The 23,261-nt window shown below is 48.7% G+C and overlaps 1 protein-coding gene across 43 annotated transcripts in view; it reads left to right on the top strand.

Moving 5' to 3' along the window:
- PCBP3 (poly(rC) binding protein 3) overlaps positions 1-23,261 on the top strand; it is a 286,767-nt gene that overhangs the window by 179,663 nt on the left and 83,843 nt on the right. For 42 of the 43 annotated variants that reach the window (XR_010121153.1, XR_010121152.1, XM_055279975.2 and 39 more), the window contains one exon: positions 17,426-17,560. Coding sequence is in view for 40 of the 43 variants with exons in the window: in XM_055279975.2 (XP_055135950.1) it covers positions 17,551-17,560 (10 nt within the window). In the remaining 3 variants the exon portion in view is untranslated. Of the gene's footprint in view, positions 1-17,425; positions 17,561-22,255; positions 22,402-23,261 lie in introns of those variants that run through there. The other variant, XM_055279981.2, reaches the window with a different exon arrangement.

Genomic DNA, 23,261 nt, shown 5'->3' with positions numbered 1-23,261 from the left:
TGGCCGGGCAGAGGCGCTCCTCACCTCCCAGACGATGGGTGGCCGGGCAGAGGCGCTCCTCACCTCCCAGACGGGGCGGCCGGGCAGAGGCGCTCCTCACTTCTTCCCGGACGGGGCGGCCGGGCAGAGGCGCTCCTCACTTCTTCCCGGACGGGGCGGCCGGGCAGAGGCGCTCCTCACTTCTTCCCGGACGGGGCGGCCGGGCAGAGGCGCTCCTCACTTCTTCCTGGACGGGGCGGCCGGGCAGAGGCACTCCTCACTTCTTCTCGGACGGGGCGGCCGGGCAGAGGCGCTCCTCACTTCCCAGACGATGGGTGGCTGTGCAGAGGCGCTCCTCACTTCTTCCCGGATGGGGCGCCCAGGCAGAGGCGCTCCTCATTTCTTCCCGGACGGGGCGGCCGGGCAGAGGCGCTCCTCACTTCCCAGACGGGGCGGCCGGGCAGAGGCGCTCCTCACTTCTTTCCGGACAGGGCGGCCGGGCAGAGGCGCTCCTCACTTCTTCCCGGACGGGGCGGCCGGGCAGAGGCGCTCCTCACTTCCTCCCGGACGGGGCGGCCGGGCAGAGGCGCTCCTCACTTCCTCCCGGACGGGGCGGCCGGGCAGAGGCGCTCCTCACCTCCCAGACGATGGGAGGCTGGGCAGAGGCGCTCCTCACTTCCCAGACGATGGGTGGCCGGGCAGAGGAGCTCCTCACTTCCCAGACGGGGCGGCCGGGCAGAGGAGCTCCTCACTTCCCAGACGGGGCGGCCGGGCAGAGGCGCTCCTCACTTCCCAGACGATGGGTGGCCGGGCAGAGGCGCTCCTCACTTCCCAGACGAGGGGTGGCCGGGCAGAGGCGCTCCTCACTTCCCAGACGGGGCGGCCGGGCAGAGGCGCTCCTCACTTCCCAGACGGTGGGTGGCCGGGCAGAGGCGCTCCTCACTTCCCAGACGGTGGGTGGCCGGGCAGAGGCGCTCCTCACTTCTTCCCGGACGGGGTGGCCTGGCAGAGGCGCTCCTCACTTCTTCCCGGACGGGGTGGCCTCGCAGAGGCGCTGCTCACTTCCCAGACGGGGCGGCCGGGCAGAGGCGCTCCTCACTTCCCAGACGGGGCGGCCGGGCAGAGGCGCTCCTCACTTCCCAGACGGGGCGGCCGGGCAGAGGCGCTCCTCACTTCCCAGACGGTGGGTGGCCGGGCAGAGGCGCTCCTCACTTCTTCCCGGATGGGGCGGCCGGGCAGAGGAGCTCCTCACTTCTTCCCGGATGGGGCGCCTGGGCAGAGGCGCTCCTCATTTCTTCCCGGACGGGGCGGCCGGGCAGAGGCGCTCCTCACTTCCCAGACGGGGCGGCCGGGCAGAGGTGCTCCTCACTTCTTCCCAGACGGGGGCGGCCGGGCAGAGGCGCTCCTCACTTCTTCCCAGACGGGGCGGCCGGGCAGAGGCGCTCCTCACTTCCTCCCGGACGGGGCGGCCGGGCAGAGGCGCTCCTCACCTCCCAGACGATGGGAGGCCGGGCAGAGGTGCTCCTCACTTCCCAGACGATGGGTGGCCGGGCAGAAGCGCTCCTCACTTCCCAGACATGGTGGCCGGGCAGAGGCGCTCCTCACTTCCCAGACAATGGGTGGCCGGGCAGAGGCGCTCCTCACTTCCCAGACGATGGGTGGCCGGGCAGAGGCGCTCCTCACTTCCCAGACAGGGCGGCCGGGCAGAGGCGCTCCTCACTTCCCAGACAGGGTGGCCGGGCAGAGGCACTCCTCACTTCCCAGACGATGGGTGGCCGGGCAGAGGCGCTCCTCACTTCCCAGACGATGGGTGGCCGGGCAGAGGCGCTCCTCACTTCCCAGACGGGGCGGCCGGGCAGAGGCGCTCCTCACTTCCCAGACGGTGGGTGGCCGGGCAGAGGCGCTCCTCACTTCCCAGACGGGGCGGCCGGGCAGAGGCGCTCCTCACTTCCCAGACGGTGGGTGGCCGGGCAGAGGCGCTCCTCACTTCCCAGATGGTGGGTGGCCGGGCAGAGGCGCTCCTCACTTCCCAGATGGTGGGTGGCCGGGCAGAGGCGCTCCTCACTTCCCAGACGGTGGGTGGCCGGGCAGAGGCGCTCCTCACTTCCCAGACGGTGGGTGGCCGGGCAGAGGCGCTCCTCACTTCTTCCCGGATGGGGCGGCCGGGCAGAGGAGCTCCTCACTTCTTCCCGGATGGGGCGCCCGGGCAGAGGCGCTCCTCATTTCTTCCCGGACGGGGCGGCCGGGCAGAGGCGCTCCTCACTTCCCAGACGGGGCGGCCGGGCAGAGGCGCTCCTCACTTCTTCCCAGACGGGGGCGGCCGGGCAGAGGCGCTCCTCACTTCTTCCCAGACGAGGCGGCCGGGCAGAGGCGCTCCTCACTTCCTCCCGGACGGGGCGGCCGGGCAGAGGCGCTCCTCACCTCCCAGACGATGGGAGGCCGGGCAGAGGTGCTCCTCACTTCCCAGACGATGGGTGGCCGGGCAGAAGCGCTCCTCACTTCCCAGACATGGTGGCCGGGCAGAGGCGCTCCTCACTTCCCAGACGATGGGTGGCCGGGCAGAGGCGCTCCTCACTTCCCAGACGATGGGTGGCCGGGCAGAGGCGCTCCTCACTTCCCAGACAGGGCGGCCGGGCAGAGGCGCTCCTCACTTCCCAGACAGGGTGGCCGGGCAGAGGCACTCCTCACTTCCCAGACGATGGGTGGCCGGGCAGAGGCGCTCCTCACTTCCCAGACGATGGGTGGCCGGGCAGAGGCGCTCCTCACTTCCCAGACGGGGCGGCCGGGCAGAGGCGCTCCTCACTTCCCAGACGGTGGGTGGCCAGGCAGAGGCGCTCCTCACTTCCCAGACGGGGCGGCCGGGCAGAGGCGCTCCTCACTTCCCAGACGGTGGGTGGCCGGGCAGAGGCGCTCCTCACTTCCCAGATGGTGGGTGGCCGGGCAGAGGCGCTCCTCACTTCCCAGACGGTGGGTGGCCGGGCAGAGGCGCTCCTCACTTCCCAGACGGGGCGGCCGGGCAGAGGCGCTCCTCACTTCCCAGACGGTGGGTGGCCGGGCAGAGGCGCTCCTCACTTCCCAGACGGTGGGTGGCCGGGCAGAGGCGCTCCTCACTTCCCAGACGGTGGGTGGCCGGGCAGAGGCGCTCCTCACTTCCCAGACGGGGCGGCCGGGCAGAGGCGCTCCTCACTTCCCAGACGGGGCGGCTGGGCAGAGGTGCTCCTCACCTCCCAGATGGGGCGGCCGGGCAGAGGCGCTCCCCACCTTCCAGATGGGGCGGCGGCCGGGCAGGGGCTGCAATCCCAGCACCCTGGCAGGCCAAGGCAGGCGGCCGGGGGGTAGAGGCTGCCGCGAGGCCAGACCACGCCACCGCCCTCCATCCCGGGCAACACCGAGCACTGGGTGAGCTAGACTCCGTCTGTAGTCCCAGTACCTCGGGAGGCTGAGGCGGGCAGAGCACTCGGCGTGAGGAGCTGGCGACCAGCGTGGCCAAGATGGCGAACGCGTGCCTGCATCCAAAGGAGAAAAGGCAGGCAGCGGTGGCGGGCGCCGGCAGTCCCAGGCAGTCCGCGGCGGGGGCAGCAGCAAGCCGAGTAGATTGTAGCCTGGGCCAGAGAGGGGAAAGAAAGAGAAAGAAAGAAAGAGAGAGAGAGAGGGAGGGAGGGAGGGAGGGAGGAAGGAAGGAAGGAAGGAAGGAAGGAAGGAAGGAAGGAAGGAAGGAAGGAAGGAGAAAGAAAGAAAGAAGGGAGGGAGGGAGGGAGGGAAGGAAGGAAGGAAGGAAGGGGGAAATAATTTTATTTTATTACACATGATGGCTTATTTCTGAACTCTTAGAAAGTGGTATCAGTCCCTACATAGACTTCCCAAACCTGTTCTTTTTAGTCACACACAAGGTGTCTTAGATGGGTGTGTGTTTCTGGGCAGAGTGGCAGCTTGTGTGCCCGGCTGCGTAGTTTGCCACTGTATGAATATGCATAATTATTTGTTTTTCCAGCAGGGTCACGCGGCTCGCTTGCCATTGTGAGTGATGCTTCCATGGACATTCCTGTGTGTTTCTTTTGGTGCACACGTGAGGTGTTTTTGGTTTAAGGAAGTGGAATTGCTGCATCATAAAGTCTGTGAAAGATGAACTTTCAGGAACTTTCAGGACCATGTCAGTTTTTATTTCAAAGCGCAGGTACCGATTCCCATCCCCCAGCAGCGTGTTAGCGCCACAGATGATCTACAGTCCACCAACATTCTGAATGTTTGCCAACGCAGTGAATATAAATAACGTTTCATTGTGGTCTGTATCTCCCGTTCCACATGCTCTTGTGCTGTGACTTTGATGCATCTCCCACCAGGAAGGGGATTGTGACCCTCCCTTTAATCTGGGCAGGCCTGTGCCTCCAGCGGAAATGATGTTATGTGACATCTGTGTCCAAGCCACAGGCAGCAGCACAGCGCTGCGGAGCTCCCAGGATGCTGGCTCTTGGAGCCTAGGGATGGCGCTGTGAGAACAGGCCACGGCGCCCTAGCTTCGCGTTATAGGGCATGGCTACGTGCATGTGGAAATTCTCCTGCGGGCGGTTTCATGTCGAAGGCCCACTTGTAGCCCTGGATTGTCTGCCTCTTGCGGGTAGCGGCCGTGTGGAATGCCTGCGTTCTGGATTTGGCTGGCTGCCTCCTCTGGCATGGTGCAGGGCCCACCTGCAACCCCATATTCGCCCTGGTGGATCTGAGGCGTGATTCCATTCAGAGTTATTTTTCCTGTGAGGCGAGCGAGCTTCCTAGGTGGCACTGCATGTTGCTCCACATGGCGTGATGAGGCGTGTGGTCTGGCCGCTCCTTCACTGGTGCTGAGACTGAGGAGTGAGCTTAGGGGGTCAGCCTGATCTGCCACTGCTGGGTTCCCCACCAGCCTTGCAGCTTGCTGTCAATATTCACTGATGGTCATTGCCTGGATGCAGTACACCATTAGGGGCTGCAGAATGGTGATTTTCTAATTGTGTTGTTCTTTCTGTACTTATTAGTTGGGATTCATCTATGTGGAATAACATTTGCCTCATCCACTAGGGCTGTTTGGTTACCTCAACTATGGTTCATGCCAGAAAGGCAGGATAGATGCTTCATTCTTTGCACTCAGTTGTTCTCACTGGGATGAGTTGGTTTCTGGAAGCCCCAGTGTTGTCCTGTGAGTTTGTGTCTTTCCCTGCTTTTCTCTCCCTGTGAAGCATCATTGTTAACTGATGGATGTTATACACACAGTGGAGTTTGGCCAGTGCAGCTGCCATCTCTTTACTCAAACTGTTCTGTGGTTTTTGGGCTCCCCTCGCTTTCCGATGTAACCACATCAGTCTTGGATGGCTTTATTGCCTTCTGTCATATGTGTTCCCACCTTACCTTTTATATTTTCTTCCACAGACCGCCTGGAATCAAACTCTTTTAGGAGACCTGTTTTTGTCCTGATACTACTACTACTAATAATACTATTTGGGGAGTAGTATTTAGAGACCACAGCATGAGTATTAGGACTGTTTATTGCAATTGGGTTGTCATTGATTTTTTATAATTTAGTGAACAGAAATAAGAAATGTTTGTAATTTTCAAAGAAGAGAAAATTAAGATAAATATTTCTAAATCATATTTAAGATTACATTATTTTAACTTAAAAATTTTAAATTTATACTAGTTTTTCTTTTCTCTCATCATTACCATGATTACTTATTTGTTTTAGCCTAAATAAATATATAACAGGTTTGGAGAATAATACCAATGTTATGGTTAATGACTAAATTTAGAGCAGTATATTTCTTTGCACTTTTTTCTGTCTGTATAATATATTCCCTTGAGGATATGCAGTCAGGTTCCTGTGTTTTAAGGTCAGTGCCCACAGTCCTTCTGTCTGTGGTTATGGCTTCAACTGAAATTCCTGCATTTGATTATGTAAAATACAAACACTTACATGATTCTAAAGTCAAAATTATTGCAAGGGCTATTCACAAAAGTCTCACTTTCCTCCCTTTCTCTCCATTCAGTTCCCTTCCTTCTCCTGTAAGTAGCTTTTAATTTTTTTAATCTTTCCATTTTTTCTTTTTGAAAACATGAACAAATGTGTGCATACATGAATTCTTCAACTTAGTAAACTTTTCCTCCATGTTCATATTTCTTTTCACTTTTAGGAAGGTTTGTATTTTTTTTCTTGGCCTTACATTATCACTATATAATTCACATAAACCCCTCTTTTTACATAATTTCTATTGACTTACTATTATAAGCAGTATTAAAATTAGCCAGAAATCTCTTCTTCCTCCTCTCCCACTCCTAATTTTTGTTTGCTCTCCCACCTCTTCTCCCATTTCATTAGTGTATTAACTTTATATTTTAAGCACATTTAATGGTTACATATTATCCTGTCACCCTTAACTCCATCACTTAGTCCTAGTTCAGTAGTTAAATGTGTTTGACACTTACCACCATACCTTATGACAAAGCTTCTCCAATTATTTTGTGGTTGGCCCAACCCCATTTTATATTATGTTCTTCAGGATGGGCTCCTCAGAAAAATATTTCCTGTGTTCTTGTGGAGTCATATCTTTTTATCTGTAGCCTTCACAGGAGAAGGGTAATTTGGCTCCATAAAATCCTTGGTTCACATTTTTCTCTTTAGTATCTTAAATATGTTGCTTTACGCCATGGTGATTCTGACTGTGTGTAGGCCTAAGCTGATGTGTGTGTTTATGTCTTAGTTTTGTTGTTGTTGTTGTTTTTGAGATGGAGTCTCACCTTGTTGCCCAGGCTGGAGGGCAGTGGTACGAACTCGGCTCACTGCAGCCTCCACTTCCCAGGTTCAAGCACTTCTGCCTCAGCCTCCCGAGTAGCTGGGATTGCAGGTGCCCACCACCACACCTGGCTAATTTTTGTATTTTTAGTAGAGACGGGGTTTTACCGTGTTGGTCAGGCTGGTCTCAAACTCCTGACCTCAAGGGATCCACCTGCCTCGGCCTCCCAAAGTGCTGGGATTACAGACGTGAGCCACCACGCCTACCCCTATGTCTTAGTTTTTAACCAAAAGTTTAAAAATAAAAATATAACAATTTTAAGAATAGAAAGAAGCTTATAAAATAAAGATATATAGAAAATATTTTGTGGAGTTGTACAATTTCTGTGTGTGTGTTTTAAGCTAAGTACTATAAAAAAATTTAAAAGCTTATAGAGTAAAAATGTTACAGTAGGCTGGGCACGGTGGCTCACGCCTGTAATCCTAGCACTTTGGAAGGCCGAGATGGGCAAATCACAAGGTCAGGAGATCGAGACCATCCTGGCTAACATGGTGAAACCCCATCTCTACTAAAAAAAAAAAATACAAAAAAATTAGCCGGGCATGGTGGAGGGCGCCTGTAGTCCCAGCTACTCAGGAGGCTGAGGCAGGAGAATGGTGTGAACCCGGGAGGTGGAGCTTGCAGTGAGCTGAGATTGTGCCACTGCACTCCAGCCTGGGTGACAGAGTGAGACTCCGTCTCAAAAAAAAAAAAAAAAAAAAGTTAACAGTAAACTAATTTAATTTATTGAAGAAAGAAAAATATTCTCATAAAATTAGGATAACCTAAGTGTACAGTATCTCTAAAGTCTACAGTAGTCATCCTGTCCCAAGCCTTCATATTTACTCACCACTCACTCATGGACTCACCCAGAGCAACTTCCAGTCCTGTGAGCTCTATTCATAATAAGTGCCCTAGATAGGTATGCCATTTTATTATTGGCTCACTGCAGCCTTGACCTCCTGAGCTCCGATGGTCTTCCCACCTTAGCTTCCTGAATAGCTGGCATGTGCCACCATGCCAGGCTAATTTTAAATTTTTTTGTAGAGCTGAGGTCTCCCTACATTCCCTAGGCTGGTCTCAAACTCCTAGGCTCAGCTGATCCTCCTGCCTCAGCTTTCCAAAGTGCTGGGATTACAGATGTGAGCCACTGCACCCGGCCTTTTAAAATCTCTTATACCATATTTCATTGTACCTTTTCTATGTTGTTTAGGTATGTTTAGATACACAAATACTTAGAATTGTGTCAACAGTTGCCTACAGTATTCAGTACAGTCATGTGTTGTGTACCACTTTGTAGCCTAAGAGCAATAGGCTATACCGTGTAGCCTGGGTGTGTCAGCTTTCTCACCTAGGTTTGGGTAAGTATATTCTACGATGTTTGCACAGTGATGAAATCGCCTAACAGTGCATTTCTCAGAATATATTCTCGTCATTAATGCAGGACTGTGTGTCTCTCCACACTCTTGGAAGATGCAGCAGGAATCACAGTTGTATGTATGTTGGATCTCTTTTGCCTGTCTTTTGTGTCTGTCATGTTCTCCTGAACCTTTTTTACCTCTCTTTCTGTTTAATTATTTTCATTCTCTTCTTTCTGTTTTATTCCTGTGCCTTCTGTGATGTCTCCTTACTCTTACATTTCTTCTACTTTTCGTTTCTGAAAACAAAAATCTAGTTTGTTCGTGAGTTCCGTCAATAATAAAATGTCTTCCTGTTTTCTTGCCATTCCACTTCTGAGATGTTCTAATACTATTTTAAATTATGTTCTTCTAAAATGATGGTTATTTTCTCAATTTTTAGTTCAGTTTCACATATTACGCTATGAGTTTTGTTTTCTTTGTGTCCTTAGTTTTTTGGTATATTTTCATTATCTGCTACTGTGTTATTTATCATACTTTTACTTCTTTTTGGTAATATTCTCATACGGGATTTGATCATAATTCTTTGTGTCCCATTTTTAAATAAGAGCCTTCCTAGACTATTAGGAGAAAGTTTTCTGTAGAGGAATTGGGAATGAGCCAAAGTAGCATTCCTAGCCTCAACAACCAAGAGGTCTCTCTGTTGTTATGGTGAAATATGTTTGAGGCCCCTGTGTGTGGACACTTCTGTCTCTGGAAATCACTTTCAACTCAGGAGGGTTCCCTTCCCTGACTCTGTTGTCTAGAGACGCACAGCCTGTCACTCTCCACGCTGAGCTGTTTGTTGCCTTCAATCACTGCCCTTTGTCACCACCAGTACGTGCTGGGGCTCACCTCCTCTGGATCTCTCTTTCTCTAGCACTTTCAATACAAAAATGCCTCGTGTTCCAGGCTAGCTGAATTTGTGTTTTGCTTTGGGCAGTTTTCTTCCAGGCGATTCTCTGTGCAGAAGTGAATCTTCATTGTGTATTTCTGAGATCCTTGAGGACTTAGGCCCTTCAGCATGGCTTAAATTTCCAGTGAACTCCTTAATAGTTCTTTTTTGTTGTGTTGTGTTTTCTTGTTACTTTCCTGGAACTTGGAGTCTACAAGTACGATTTGGAGTTTCTCCATTTGCTCTCAGGATATTCACCTAGATTCCCACTTGGTGTGAGAAATCATAAATTCAATTGCTTTAATTGCTGTAGGGATATTGAGATTGTCTGTTTCATTTTTTATTTTGTTTGTTTGTTCGTTCTCCATATCGCCTGCTTATTTGCTGAGGCTTTTTTAGAAACTTGGTTTAAGCCTGTCTGTAAAAAGCTCAGTGAAGCTGCTTTAAAATCCTGGTAAGGGAATTGTAGCATCTCTGTTATCTCATTGTTGGCCTCTGTTGATTTTCTTTTCTCTTTCATGTTAAGGTATGCCTAATGTTTGGCATGACAAATAATTTTTGTTTGTGTCCTGGAAGTATAGGTTATTATGTTATGAGAGTCTGAATCTTACATCAATCTTCTGTTTTGGCCTCTGTTGACACCATGGGGAAGGGATGTCTTGTTACCAGCAAGCTAGGGTGGAGATCCAGGCTCCTCCCTGGATCCTGGGGACATCACTGGTGGGGAGAAGGGTGCTTGGTACTGCTGGGTGGGAGTGGAAGCTGAGGCTCTCAGCTCAGCCCCGCTGACAGGGCAGGGCACTGTGTGTGTCCTGTCCTCTCTGCATGGAGTAGGGCAGGTATTCTCAAATGCTTTCTGATTTAATAGGTTCCCCCTTTCCCATTCCTTTCCCTAGAGAGAGTTTTCTTGAGACTTTTTTTTCCGGTGTGTATCCTTTGGCATTTTTAAGTTGCAAGCTTTTCCCGTGACCTGTCTGAAATATACAGGAGGAAACACAAACGAAGTGAACAAACAAATAAGAAACCCAAAGAATAGCGAACTCACTGCTGTGTCATTCTTCAAATCTCAAGGGCCCAGCAAGTCCCCCTTCTTCCCTCCAGCTTTCAGGGTTCTCTTCTGTTTGTACCACATGTAATGTCGAGAGTGGTTGGCTGTGCTCAGCAGGAAGTATAGGGAGAGAGGTGTCTATTCCGTCCTGTTCAGAACCAGAAGGCATGGCTTCTTTTACGTGACTGCCATCCCCTGTGCCTTTGCAGTTGTTTTTCTTGATTAATCTCATCAGAGGGTTGTATATTATTTAGACTTTAAGAACCAAATTTTATATTTACTGATCTTCTCAGTTGCCTTTGTTTCTTTGCTTAACTTCTGAACTTTTCTTTATTATTACCTTCTTTCCACTTTCTGTGGATACTTTCTGTTCTTTTTCTAACTTTTTAAATGGGATTCGTGACTCACTAATTTTGTGTTTCTTTACTCCTTTTAAAAGCTCTAAACTTTACTGTGAGTTCTGTTGCAGCTGTTTGCTACAAATTTTGGCATGCAATAATTTTATTATTGTTGAGGTCTGTTTTCTGATCTCATCCATTTCTTATCTAGAAATGTTTAAAAAGTGTTATGTCCAAGGGAATTGTAAAGTTATCTTTTGCTAATGATATTTAATTGCCTACTGAGTAGGAGATATGTTCTGTGGACTCCATGTTTTCAACATTTGTTGAAACCTGCATTGTGAACTAAAACGTTATCAATTTTTGTTTTGTTCTCTGAGAGCCTTAGGAGAATGTGTTACCTCTGCTTGTCAGGTACAGGGTTTTATATACACACAGACACACATATGCACTATCATGTTGTTTGTGCTGTTAATATATTCTGCATCTTTATTACTTTTGTGGGGTATACTTGTGTGAAGTGTAAAGGAGAGAGGTATGTTGGCATCTCCCACCAGATGGGCGATTTGGGGCCTGTGACCTCTGACCTCACTGCTCCTTCTTGTAGCATTCTTCCTCCATTAATGCTCGTCTCTCTCCTTGAGCTTCTTTCAGTCTTTCTTCTCAGTGTTTCTACCCGGAATTGCAGGCCCCAGCTCCGGCAGTCTGGTTGCGGACGAGGCCGTGCTCATTTTTCATCGGGCTGGTCTGTCCAGCTCCAAGGCTGCCCTTTGAGCCGGACGATTGACCCACTGCATTACGAAATGCTTTGCTGTCTTGGTGAGAGCCCCACTTTAGGGAGGTCTTGCGCACTGCTGCATGGAGCATAGACATGTTGGGTGGGAGGTGCCCCAGCACCTCAGGACTCTTATGATTGGGTGGCAGGAGTGGGTGGTGCTGCTCTGCCCTTCAGAGCCCTTCACGTGGTCCAGATGTCACCCAGCCCGAGGTGAGGGAGCCCTTGGGTCACATTCTCCACCCTCCCTCCAGTATTGTCACAGCCGCAGGACACCTGCCAGGGTAGAATTCAGTGTGGCTGGAGGATTTTTGTGTGGCAGAAGTAATGGACATGGTAGGCAGGCTGGTCTCCCCACTCCTCTGTGAGCACTGTGTGTTGGTGCTCCCTGCCGATGGTGCTCCCTGCAGCATGGCTCCATGCGTACCACAAAGGCTGGGCTCCCCACTCCTCTATGAGCATTATGTGTCAGTGCTCCCTGCAGCATGGTTCCACGCGCACCACAAGGGCAGCGTGGCTTCCTCATCTTAGACGTGACAGAACGGAGATAGTTCTGGATGTTAGCCCACAAAAGTGGCAACGTTAGGGTCCAAACTCTGGTACATATGAAACCATGGTTCTTCTTTCTTCCTCTCCAGGCAGATTCATAAGAAGAAGACTGGTCTGAGTTTATATACATATATATAAAGTATACACACACATATATATATACAAGCTTTATATACATATATAAAGTTTATATATGCTTTATTTTTATATATAGTTTTATATATACAGTTTATATATATATATATGCTTTATTTAAGGTTGAACAAAATTTTGCGTTCATCAGAAGCTTCCTTTTATGAATTCTTAGACTTTTTTACTGGGTATCCCAGAGATTTAAGGTATCAGCTTGAATATCTTCTAAACTCTTCTCCATAAAAGGACCATACCTGGATTCCCAAGGAGTCCACCTACGGAGGGGTCACCGACAGTTCTGCTCTCTTATGCCTTTTGTTAATCTTAACCAGCCTTGGTTAGCAAGGGGCACCTGCCACCAGATGATCTCTTACCAAGTCATGGTTTCCTGTCTGAAGCGGTTGCCCTGACGCTGAGAGGCATGAGGAGAATGTTACAGAGAGACAGCACGCTGCCTTGTGATTGTCTGAGGTTTGAAACCTTCTGGTGAAGCTGAAGCCATTTCTTAAGAGCCTGGATAATGTTGTGAGCTGCTTAAGCACCCATGTGCACATGTGTGTAAGTGTGTGCCTTTGCTGTGTGTATGCGTGTGAGCTGCTTAAGCACCTGTATCCACACATGTGTGTGTGCCTTTGCCGTGTGTATGCATGTGAGCTGCTTAAGCACCTGTGTCCACACATGTGTGAGTGTGTGCCTTTGCCTGTGTATGCATGTGTGTGAGCTGCTTAAGCACCTGTGTCCACACGTGTGAGTGTGTGCCTTTGCCTGTGTATGCATGTGTGTGAGCTGCTTAAGCACCTGTGTCCACACGTGTGAGTGTGTGCCTTTGCCTGTGTATGCATGTGTGTGAGCTGCTTAAGCACCTGTGTCCACACGTGTGAGTGTGTGCCTTTGCCTGTGTATGCATGTGTGTGAGCTGCTTAAGCACCTGTGTCCACACGTGTGAGTGTGTGCCTTTGCCTGTGTATGCATGTGTGTGAGCTGCTTAAGCACCCGTATGCACACGTTTGTGAGTGTGTGCCTTTGCCATGTGTATGCATGTGTGTAGTTTGCAGCTGAGTGCACTGCTTTTGTCTGGACTGTGCCCAGGAGGGAATGTGACACCCTTAGGGTCCTTGCCTTTGAAGCTGATCTGTTGTGGCAGCCAGTTCAGCATGTTCAGCAAGATGTTAAAGCCATTGCTCTGCTGTAACTCCCGGGGTCTCACAGCCAGAGCAGGCCAGAGGTGAGGAAGGGGATCCCACGCCGCCTTCATCTCCCCCGTCTCCTTGCCTTCCTAAACAGCTATGTTTCCCACTGAAAAGGGGGCTGCCGAGCATTTCCGCGTGGAGATTCCATCTCGCTTGTATCCAGCTCCCCCAGGGGCCTGCTCTCAGGCTCCCCCGGGAGGGCGTGTGCATGAGGGTGGAAGAGGCGGGTCACTGCAGGAACGTGTCGTTCTGTCACGTCACTCTCCCAGTGTCTGGTCTCATGGGGTTCCTTACCAATTTAGGGACTTATTAGGGAGATATCTAGAACTATATTGATATACATCATGAACCAGTTCCCCTTAGGTGTTTCTAAAATGATATAAATTACCAAGGAAATAGCCTTTGGTTAAAGTTCATTATTTTCTGGTCTTGCATTGTTAGCATAGACTGCTGTCTGCTGTCTGTGCCATTTCTATTTCATGTAACTTACTGAGGTTTTCTTTGTGCCCTAATACAAGCTAGTTTTTTTTTCTTTACTGAATGTTTCAAGTATGTTTAAGAAGAAAATATAATCTCTATTATTGGAGTACAAAGATTGATGTAATGTCCCTAAGACCTACCTCCTGTTATTAGCTCTCTTTCATGTTGAGTTACTTTTTTTCTTTTTTTTTTTTTTTTGAGGCGGAGTCTCGCTGTGTACCCCAGGCTGGAGTGCAGTGGCGCGATCTCGGCTCACTGCAAGCTCCGCCCCCCGGGGTTCACGCCATTCTCCTGCCTCAGCCTCCCGAGTAGCTGGGACTACAGGCGCCCGCCAACACGCCCGGCTAATTTTTTGTATTTTTAGTAGAAATGGGGTTTCACCGTGTTAGCCAAGATGGTCTCGATCACCTGACCTCGTGATCCGCCCATCTCGGCCTCCCATGTTGAGTTATTTTTGACCCCTTACCTTGCCATGGCTGACAGTCGTGTGTTAATGATTGCTATTCTTATGTTTCTGTTTCTTTCCCCAACACCTATAGTTTCCGCATTATAAAGCCAGCTTCTGTGTTTGGGGGTTCTAGTAGAAATTTTAACTCATATGGCTTCACTGTGCACTGGGTCCTCTGGCATCAAGAAATGCCCTTGTTGGTCTTTCTTCCTGCTTTGAGGTGAGACTGGACCTTGTCTGACAGGCAGATTGCAATCCCTGCTCTTCAGCCTGGTGCATTGGCCTCACGTGCTTCTGCTCATTCCTTGACATTTAGCCTTTTCAAATCACTTGGCAATTGTCATGTCTCTTGTGTAAAGCAGAGCTGGCTTTGTGAGCCAAGTGGAAACTTTTCACAGGGCCAAAGCCATTTACATTTGCTCATGTGTTGCTAGGACCGGTATGTCCAGTCCCAACTGCCACATAACTTGCTCCTGTATTTAATGTGTGTGTTGTGTTTTATTTATTGTGCGTCTTTTTATTTTTTAAATGTGGTTTGTGTCTTTGCTTTTTTTTTCTATTGTTTCTGGCATTTAGGAAGGTCTATGTTTTGTCCTGCTGGCTACTGTTATAATAACACCTCTCATTGCCCCTTAGTCCCTTGTTTCTTCCTCTGACCTCTTTATTTTGGCTTGTCTGGTGGGATTCTTTTCTCCCACCTATTTTTCATGCATCAGTCTATGAGCTTATTCTACATTCCTTTTTTTCTGATTCATCTACCTCTGATTTATTTGCTGTATTTTTACTTTTGCAGAACAGCATGCTTCCCAATAAGAAGCTGTTTCACACCCCACCTCCATCCTTATCCTCACTTTCTGTTTTAGTCTGTGCTCAACATATTTGTTATTTTTGTTTATGTCAAGTTTCCCAGTGGTCTCTTGGCTTGAGGGAGATTCTTTTGTAGTAGGTTTGGGCCTGGAAACACAGTGTTCATTGAGTTCTTAGCTATTTAAAACTATTTCTCTAGAGCTTTAATTTTGGACAGTTTGGCTGACATAAAATCCTTTGGTCACACTTTATTTTTACTTGAGTTTATGAAAATAATTGCTCCACTGTTCACTTACCTTGTACATTGAAGTCAGGAAGTCTGATCCCCAGCTGATTTTCTTTCCTTTGTGAATGAGCTGGTCTTTTTGCCTGGAGTCCCAAAGAATTTTCTCTTTCATTTGTAATCATTACCGGGGAGTGCCTTCAGGGCCACCGTTCTGGGTCAGTTTGTTCAAGTACACGATGAGCCTTTCAACTTGTGGATTATTTTTTTCCTAAGAACGCTTCTAGGATTTTAAGTATTAGGTCTGTTTCGTAGTTTTGCTTTTCTTTTTTGGGAACTCCAGTCTGTGTTAGTTGGGTCTTTGTTGGCCTGGGCTCAGTATCTGGCAGTTTCTCTGCACGTCTCTCACCTCTTGGTGGGCCTCATGTTCTCTTTATGTTCTCAGTCCTCCTGCAGTGTTCCTTATGCAGTAAGGAACCAGTAGAGGGTGTCCAGGTGGCGTCTCGAACAAAGGATTGGACAAAACACACAAACGAAGCAAGGAAAGCAAAAGCAGGGATTTATTGCGAACAAAAGTACATGCCATGGTGTGGGAGCAGCCTGACCATTGGGGCTCAGGAGCTTACAGAATTTTCTGGGGTTTCAATACTCTAGAGGTTTCCCACTGGTTACTTGGCGAGTAGTCTATGAAAATGAAGAGAATGAAGTCAGAGTCATTTACTTAGAATGCACCCTACTGTAGATGGAGAGGATGCTACTCGGAGTGTGTGCTCTGTGTAAGTGCAGAGGAGGATGCATACGAAGTTACAAAGGGTAAATGCTGTGAATGGAGAGGGTGAAGTGCAGCTAGTTGCAAAGCCGTTCACATCCCTGTCATTGCTGAGGAGCTTTCATTTGATTTAGTTCCAGGAAGTCAGCCTGGATGGATCAGCCTCCTTCCGTTGTCCTGCCTCACACTCGGCTGAATCTCTCTCTCTTTTGGTACCTTGTAACTTTAGTCTCATTTCTAGGCTAATTGTGTCATTCTCTTTCATTTATTTCCTGGGTTAAATTAACTCTCATTTCACAGTTTCTTGTTTTAACTGTGCATTTGTGTTCCGGGTGTTTTTAGTGTTTCATTTCTGTTTCTCAGCTTTTACTCATTTTGCTTTGGACCGCATCGCTGGGTGGGAGTTCTCAGTTCCATTAGCTGAAGAAGTTTTAGTGCCCACACCCCATTTTCCTCTCTCAGAGCCGTGATGGACTTCAGGAGTGTCTGCGACTTGGAGAGCATCATTTAACCAAAGGGATTTTGCATGCCTTTTTTCTATTTATTTTAAAAGCACTTGGATTTTCCTGCACTAGCAGTAACAGGTGTTTCTAGCTGGGAACGGACGTGCCGAGGGACACGGGTGGTTTACCAGGTTTCTTTGTCCAATAGCATCCTTTTTTGTTGGTCAGCAAAAACGTAGGTTCTTTTTAGAAAAAAACTGAATGGTGCATTTGGAGATGGATTAAATCTGTGTCTTCTTATGCCTTGCTATGCTTTTATTTCTGTAGGAAACTGAATTTCTACTCTTTCCATCCTTCCTTCCCTTTTTCTCCCAAGGTTCCAAATATGCCTTTTTTTTTTTTTTTTTCTTTTTGAGACGGAGTCTCACCCACTCTGTCACACTCAGGCTGCAATGCAGTGGCGCAATCTCAGCTCACTGCAACCCCGGCCTCCCGGGTTCAAGCAATTCTCCTGCCTCAGCCTCCGGAGTAGCTGGGATTACAGGTGCCCGCCACCACCCTGGCTAATTTTTTGTATTTTGGTAGAGATGGGGGTTTCACCATGTTGCTCAGGCTGGCCTCAAACTCCTGACCTTAAGTGATCCTCCCGTCTTGGCCTCCCAAAGTGCTGGGATTACAGGCATGAGCCACCACGTCCAACCTCAAGTGTGCCTTTTTTTTCCAAGTCTCTCCTCTAAGACCATGCTGAAATTGAAGAAATTAGATGAAATTTGTTCACTATCAGTGAAATTAGAAAACCAGCAATGTATTTAAATTAATATATAATTTAATAAATATTTTTTAAAAATCAGTGTAGATATAAGGAAATACATAAGTAAGTGCAGTTTTGTCAAAACATTTCATGTAGACGTCTCACTTGTGAAGTGGAAGCCTGCCTTTGGGTTGAGTCACCTCATTTGGGGTGTTGAGGGGAAGAGCCCCAGGGGGAGCGCTTGCTGGCACTCCGTCTACACACTCACACCGTGCCTTGTACTCGAATGCTGAAGAGGTGCTGACTGCTGTGTTGAAGGCAAGAGGCAGTTCCGTTGAAGCCCAGTGCTGGCGGACAGGCCCTGCACCGGAGCGCTCACGCAGCCCTGTGTTTTTGTGTTTTAGGTCGGTGGGCTCCACGACAAAAGTCAACCCTTCTGTAAATCACCTGCTGTGGTTATGATGCTCGGAGTTCAATACGTCTGAACCTTTGCTGTCTATGGATCTGCTCTAAACCTTATAGCCTGCTTATGGGGGAAGGTGAGTTACTGTCTTTTGTTTGCATGTTTGTTTGTTTACCAAGAGTGTATATAACAAAGTCAGATTTAACCTTGACAAATGAAATCTGTTTGAAGTGACACAGTGCTGTATTTCACCCTGCTTCAGTCCATAATGTGCCCTGAAGACTATTCTGTATATGACTTTGGGAAATTGGGGATCTCTGCTTTTGGTAGCAGTGAGCTGGTTGTGGTTGAACACCTTTGGGTCCAGTGCCAGGCCAGGTGGTTCTCGCACAGCCTTCCGGCTCTGCCCTGGAGCCAGCCCCAAGAAGCCAAGGAGGCACAGGTTTCAGGAATGAAGGACAAGAAGGCTGTGCTGGGGACTGAAGATCGTCCTGAGGTGTTTGGAAAGAGTAGGTAATGAGAGCATCAGGAGTGGGGGTGCTGTTTTGGTGGTCTGGTGATACCCTGCAGACATTAGTGCCTGTGGCTTGAGCTGTTACCATGAACTTCTGTTGATACAATTGCAAGGAAAGTTGAATGAATGAGCAGTTGTATTTGGAGCTTTTAACACATCCCTCCAAGAAGGTGGTCAACAAAAAATAAGCTGGAGTATTAATATCTTAAGCAATATAATAAATAAGTTTGAGCTGTTAGGTATATTTTGAACTCTACATGTTACTTTCTAAGCATACAGAGAACATGTACAGTACTAGGATGTGTACAGGCGAAGTCTGTCTATAACATAGGGATGTATGTGTACAGGTGAAATCTGTCTATAACACAGCATGTGGAGAGCATAAGGCAATTATACTGGAAATTAATAGTAAAGGAATAGCTTATGTAAATAATATGCCATAAAAAACTCTTGTTAGAAATAAAATCATAAAAGAAATAAAAGAACTTTAGGGCTGAGTGATTATGAAGCAGTATACGTCCAAATTAGCATGACATAGCTAAAGCAGTGCTTAGAAGGACATTTGTAGCTATAAACACGTGTTAAGAAACATGAAAAATTAACTCAAGAGGCTGAAAAAAGAGCAAGGGAGAAAGCCCAAGGATCCATAAGGCAGAAATCAGTGAAATAGAGAGCACAGAAAAACAGAAAATTCACAGCCCTGAAAGCTGTTTTGTGTTTTAGAGTCAATAGTTAGATCTCTGGTTAAAGAAAGTGGAAGGGCTGGGCGCGGTGGCTCACACCTGTAATCCCAGCACTTTGGGAGGCCGAGGTGGGTGGATCAAGAGGTCAGGAGTTCGAGACCAGCCTGGCCAATGTGGTGAAACCCCGTCTCTACTAAAATACAAAAATTAGCCGGGTGTGGTGATGCGTGCTGTAATCCCAGCTACTCGGGAGGCTGAGGCAGGAGAATTGTTTGAACCCGGGAGGAGGAGGTTGTAGTGAGCCAAGATTGTGCCCTGGCGCTCCAGCCTGGGCCATGGAGTGAGACTCTGTCTAAAAAAAAAGAAAGAAAGTGAAGGGATGATACTGGTGACAGTCGATGGAACAGAATATAGGAAGGAGTGAATGAGTGAATAAATAAAAATAAATATGGATGGATAGATAGATAGATAAAGAAATAACCATAGATACAGCCAAGAAGAAAAGTTGAGTACTGTGGGAAACCATATGCTAACACATTTGAAAACGTAGGTGAAATTGATAACTTCCTGGGAAAATAGTGCCAAAACAGACTTGAGAAGAAATAGAGAACTTGGATAAGCCAACAATACTAAAGAAATTTAAGTAACAATCAAAGACTTCCATTCAAAAAAAGTTCTCAGACACATTTTTATGGGTGAATTATACCTAACTTTAAGGAACACTTGATTTCTAACTTACACAGATTGTTTCAGAAAATAGATAATAAAGCTCTCCAGCCCTGAGGCTAGGAAGAAGAGAGGCTGGTCCATAGCTACGAAGTTACAGTTAGACAGGAGGAGTAAATTCTGGTGTTCTGTTAACAATAGGGTGACTATAGCTAATAATAATGTGTCTGTCCAGATAGCTGGAAGACAAGATTTTGAATGTTATCACAAAATCATAAATGTTTACAGTGATCGATATGCTAATTTCCCTGGTTTGATCATTATATAATGTATACATGTATTGAAACCTCATACTGTATCCTGTAAATATGTGCAACTATTATGCGTCAAATATAAATAAAGCTTTACAAAAGCTGATGGCTTCAAAGGTCAAGGCAAGGAATGTGGCCTGGAAAAGACAAGAGAATATTTCCCCAAAGCCTTCAGAAGGAACACAGCCCTGCAGCCACCCTGATTTTTGTTCAGAAGGAACACAGCCCTGCAGCCACCCTGATTTTTATTCAGAAGGAACACAGCCCTGCAGCCACCCTGACTTTCGTTCAGAAGGCACACAGCCCTGCAGCCACGCTGATTTTTGTTCAGAAGAAACACAGCCCTGCAGCCACCCTGACCTTCATTCAGAAGGCACACAGCCCTGCAGCCACGCTGATTTTTGTTCAGAAGGAACACAGCCCTGCAGCCACCCTGACTTTTGTTCAGAAGGCACACGGCCCTGCAGCCACGCTGATTTTTGTTCAGAAGGCACACAGCGCTGCAGCCACCCTGACTTTCGTTCAGAAAGAACACAGCCCTGCAGACACCCTGACTTTTGTCCAGAAGGAACACAGCCCTGCAGACACCCTGACTTTTGTTCAGAAGGAACACAGCCCTCCAGACACCCTGACTTCTGTCCAGAAGGAACACAGCCCTCCAGACACCCTGACTTTTATTCAGAAGGCACACAGCCCTCCAGACACCCTGACTTTTGTTCAGAAGGAACACAGCCCTCCAGACACCCTGACATTTGTGCAGAAGGCACACAGCCCTGCAAGCACCCTCACTTTTGTCCAGAAGGAACACAGCCCTCCAGACACCCTGACTTTTGTGCAGAAGGAACACAGCCCTCCAGACACCCTGACTTTTGTGCAGAAGGAACACAGCCCTGCAAACACCCTGACTTGTCTAGTGAGATCTGATTCAGACCTCTGACTTCTGGAAATCGAAGATAATAAATTGTGATGTAATTTGTAACATCAGCAATAGGAAACTAATACAGTAACTTTTATAGAAAAATGGGTGAAGGATCTGAAAGACAGTTTACAGAAGAAGAAGTACAAAAGGCTGGTGAAGAGATGTGCAAACTCACTTCTTGTCTGAGAGATGCAAAGTGACATGGCGTGTACCCTTCCCACAGCTGAGACCAGCAGGAGCGGGCAGTGGACTCACACCAGGCACTGGGAGCAGATGCGGAAAGTGCACGTGCCACTGGCCAGAGGGGGTGGGCTGGCATGTCTTCTCCAGAGCCTGCTGTGACCTGGTGTGCTGTCCTGCATCTCTGTGGTGACAAAATCTCCACGGGGTCATGGAGACAGATGCACACAGCATCTCCTTGTTGTGCTCCGTGGATGTCGGGGTCGAAGGTGACCTCAGTGCCCCTGCCTAGAAGAGTGAAAACCTAACTGTGGCAGAAGCCAGATGCCGTGGGTTGGATGTGCCAATGGCCCTTAAAGGCGGGGCTGGCGTTACTGATGGAGGGTGTACAAGTTCTTGGCGTTTTGAAAAAATAATTGGACAAAACACACAAACAAAGCAAAGAAAGAATGAAGCAGTGAGAGCAGAGATTTACTGAAAATGAGAGCAGTCCACAGGGTGGGAGCAGCCCCAGCAAGCAGCTCACGGGCCCCAGTGACAGGATTTTCTGGGGTTTCAATACCCTCTGCAGGTTTCCGTTGGTTACTTGGTGTACACCCCATGTGAATGGAGAGGGTGTTGCTGTCATGGCTGAAGTGTTTGCATTTGGTTTAGTCCTAGGAAGACCTTAGGTTTCCTCCCTGCAGGCCCTGTTCTCCTGCCTCACTGGGTTAAAAAGCTAAGAAACGTGAGTGGTGTTAAACCATTCTGCCTGTGTGAGTACAGACGTATGCAAAGGAAATTAAATACACATATACTTTGCAAGAGCGTATGTGAGTAAGAGTCAGGCACTCGGTATTTTGGAATGGGCTCCTGCGTGGTGGCGGGTGGTGGTGAGAAGGGCCGGTGAGAATAAAAAGGAGCCGACGATACGGGGCAGGAGCCGCTCCCAGGAAGCGGTGGTGCCGACGTGTCATAAACTGGTATCTGCATCTCAGCCTCTGTGCACGAGGCTAGGAAGAGAAAAGATTTCCAAAAGGTAAGAGTGGGGAAAAAAAAAAAAAAACAAGCAAAGAAACACAAAGAGCAGCATCCTTTTGAAGTTGGGCCTGGGAGAGAGATGGAAGGGGTGGGATGAGGCCTCCACGTTTCACAGCTCAGTAACCTGGGCCCTGAGAGGCTGTGTGGTTTGTTCCATGCAAGGGCCAGCCTGGACTTGCAGGCTCAAATACAACTCCTCATGCCCTGCATGTGTGTCAGCTACCACAAATGCTTTTTTAAAATTTATTTTTGTTTTTATTTTTAGTTGTGGTAAAATGTACATAACATAGAATTTTCCATCTTAACTGTTTTTTAGCATACAGTTCAGGGATATGCTGGGCAGCTATCACCACCATTATCTCTGGAACTTTCTCAACTTTTTGAACTGAATCTCTGTCCCCATTAAACCCTCCCTTCCCCAGCCTCTGGCATCCAGCATCCTACTCTCTGTCTCTAGGAATCTGACTGCTCTAGGGACCGCTACATGTGGAATTACATGGCATTTGTCTGTTTGTAACTGGCTTATTTCTTTTAGCCTAATGTCTTCAGGGTTCATCTACACTGTGGCATGTGTGAGAATGTCCTTCCTTTTGAAAGCTGACTGATATCCCGTTGTATGTAAAGACTGCAGCCATCAATGGACAGGAAGGCTTCACCCGCTTGGCTGTTAGGAGTGGTGCCCTTGTGTGTGCCTATCTCAAGTATTTTATTCTTTGTGATGCTATTGTAAATAGAATTGTTTTCTTAATTTCCCTTTTGGATTGTTCACTGTGAGTAGAAGATGCTCTTTGATGAGACTGAAATGAAGCTGGGTGTGGGCTCTGGGTGGGTTGAGCAAGCACTCTGAGCCTCTGCCCCGCAGAATGCAGTGGTCTGAGAAGTAAGTAGCAGGAGTGCTGGAGGAAATGGAAACTACAATCTCTCCTGCCTGAGTTCACGGCAGGCTGAAACCCAGAAGCTGACAGAAAGCTGACAGACAGCTTCAGGAGGAGCCTCTGGGAACAGTTCAAAGAGCAGGAAAGGGGACCCCGATGCCCAGGGAAGTGGGGGCGTACCCTGGGTTTCAGTCTCCTCCCTATTCTCTGACATCTAGACCCTAGGCAGCCTTACGGCGACAATAGTGGTGGCAGGAATGGCCAAGGGGGTCCTCAGGGGCCCCTAGGCTCTACCACAGAGGGAGGGAGCCTTCCTCTCCAAGTCTGGCAGCGATGCCCAAGTGGTGTGATCCCCCAGTGCCTTCTCTCTCTCTGTGCTTTCCCACAGCTGATCCCGGAGGAGTGCACCTGGGAAGCCAGTGCAGAGAGCTGGAGCTTCCCGACTGCAGGAGGGAAAAGAGGAATCCTGGGATGTGGGAGGCACAGGGAGGCCAGCGCAGACGCAGGCTCGGGAAGCCCACGGAGAGGGCTGGGCAGTCTCCCACATTCACCCCCAGCTTAACAGACACACATCCGCCCTCAAACAGCCCATCACAGACCTTGAGAACCGCACCATGGAGTGGACTGCTGCCCAGTTCCCAGACCCCACCAGCACAGAGGGGGGCATGC

The sequence above is a fragment of the Symphalangus syndactylus genome, chromosome 5 (assembly GCF_028878055.3).
Source record: "Symphalangus syndactylus isolate Jambi chromosome 5, NHGRI_mSymSyn1-v2.1_pri, whole genome shotgun sequence".
In the NCBI taxonomy this organism is placed as follows: domain Eukaryota; kingdom Metazoa; phylum Chordata; class Mammalia; order Primates; family Hylobatidae; genus Symphalangus; species Symphalangus syndactylus.
This window is presented reverse-complemented; position numbering and strand designations above follow the sequence as displayed.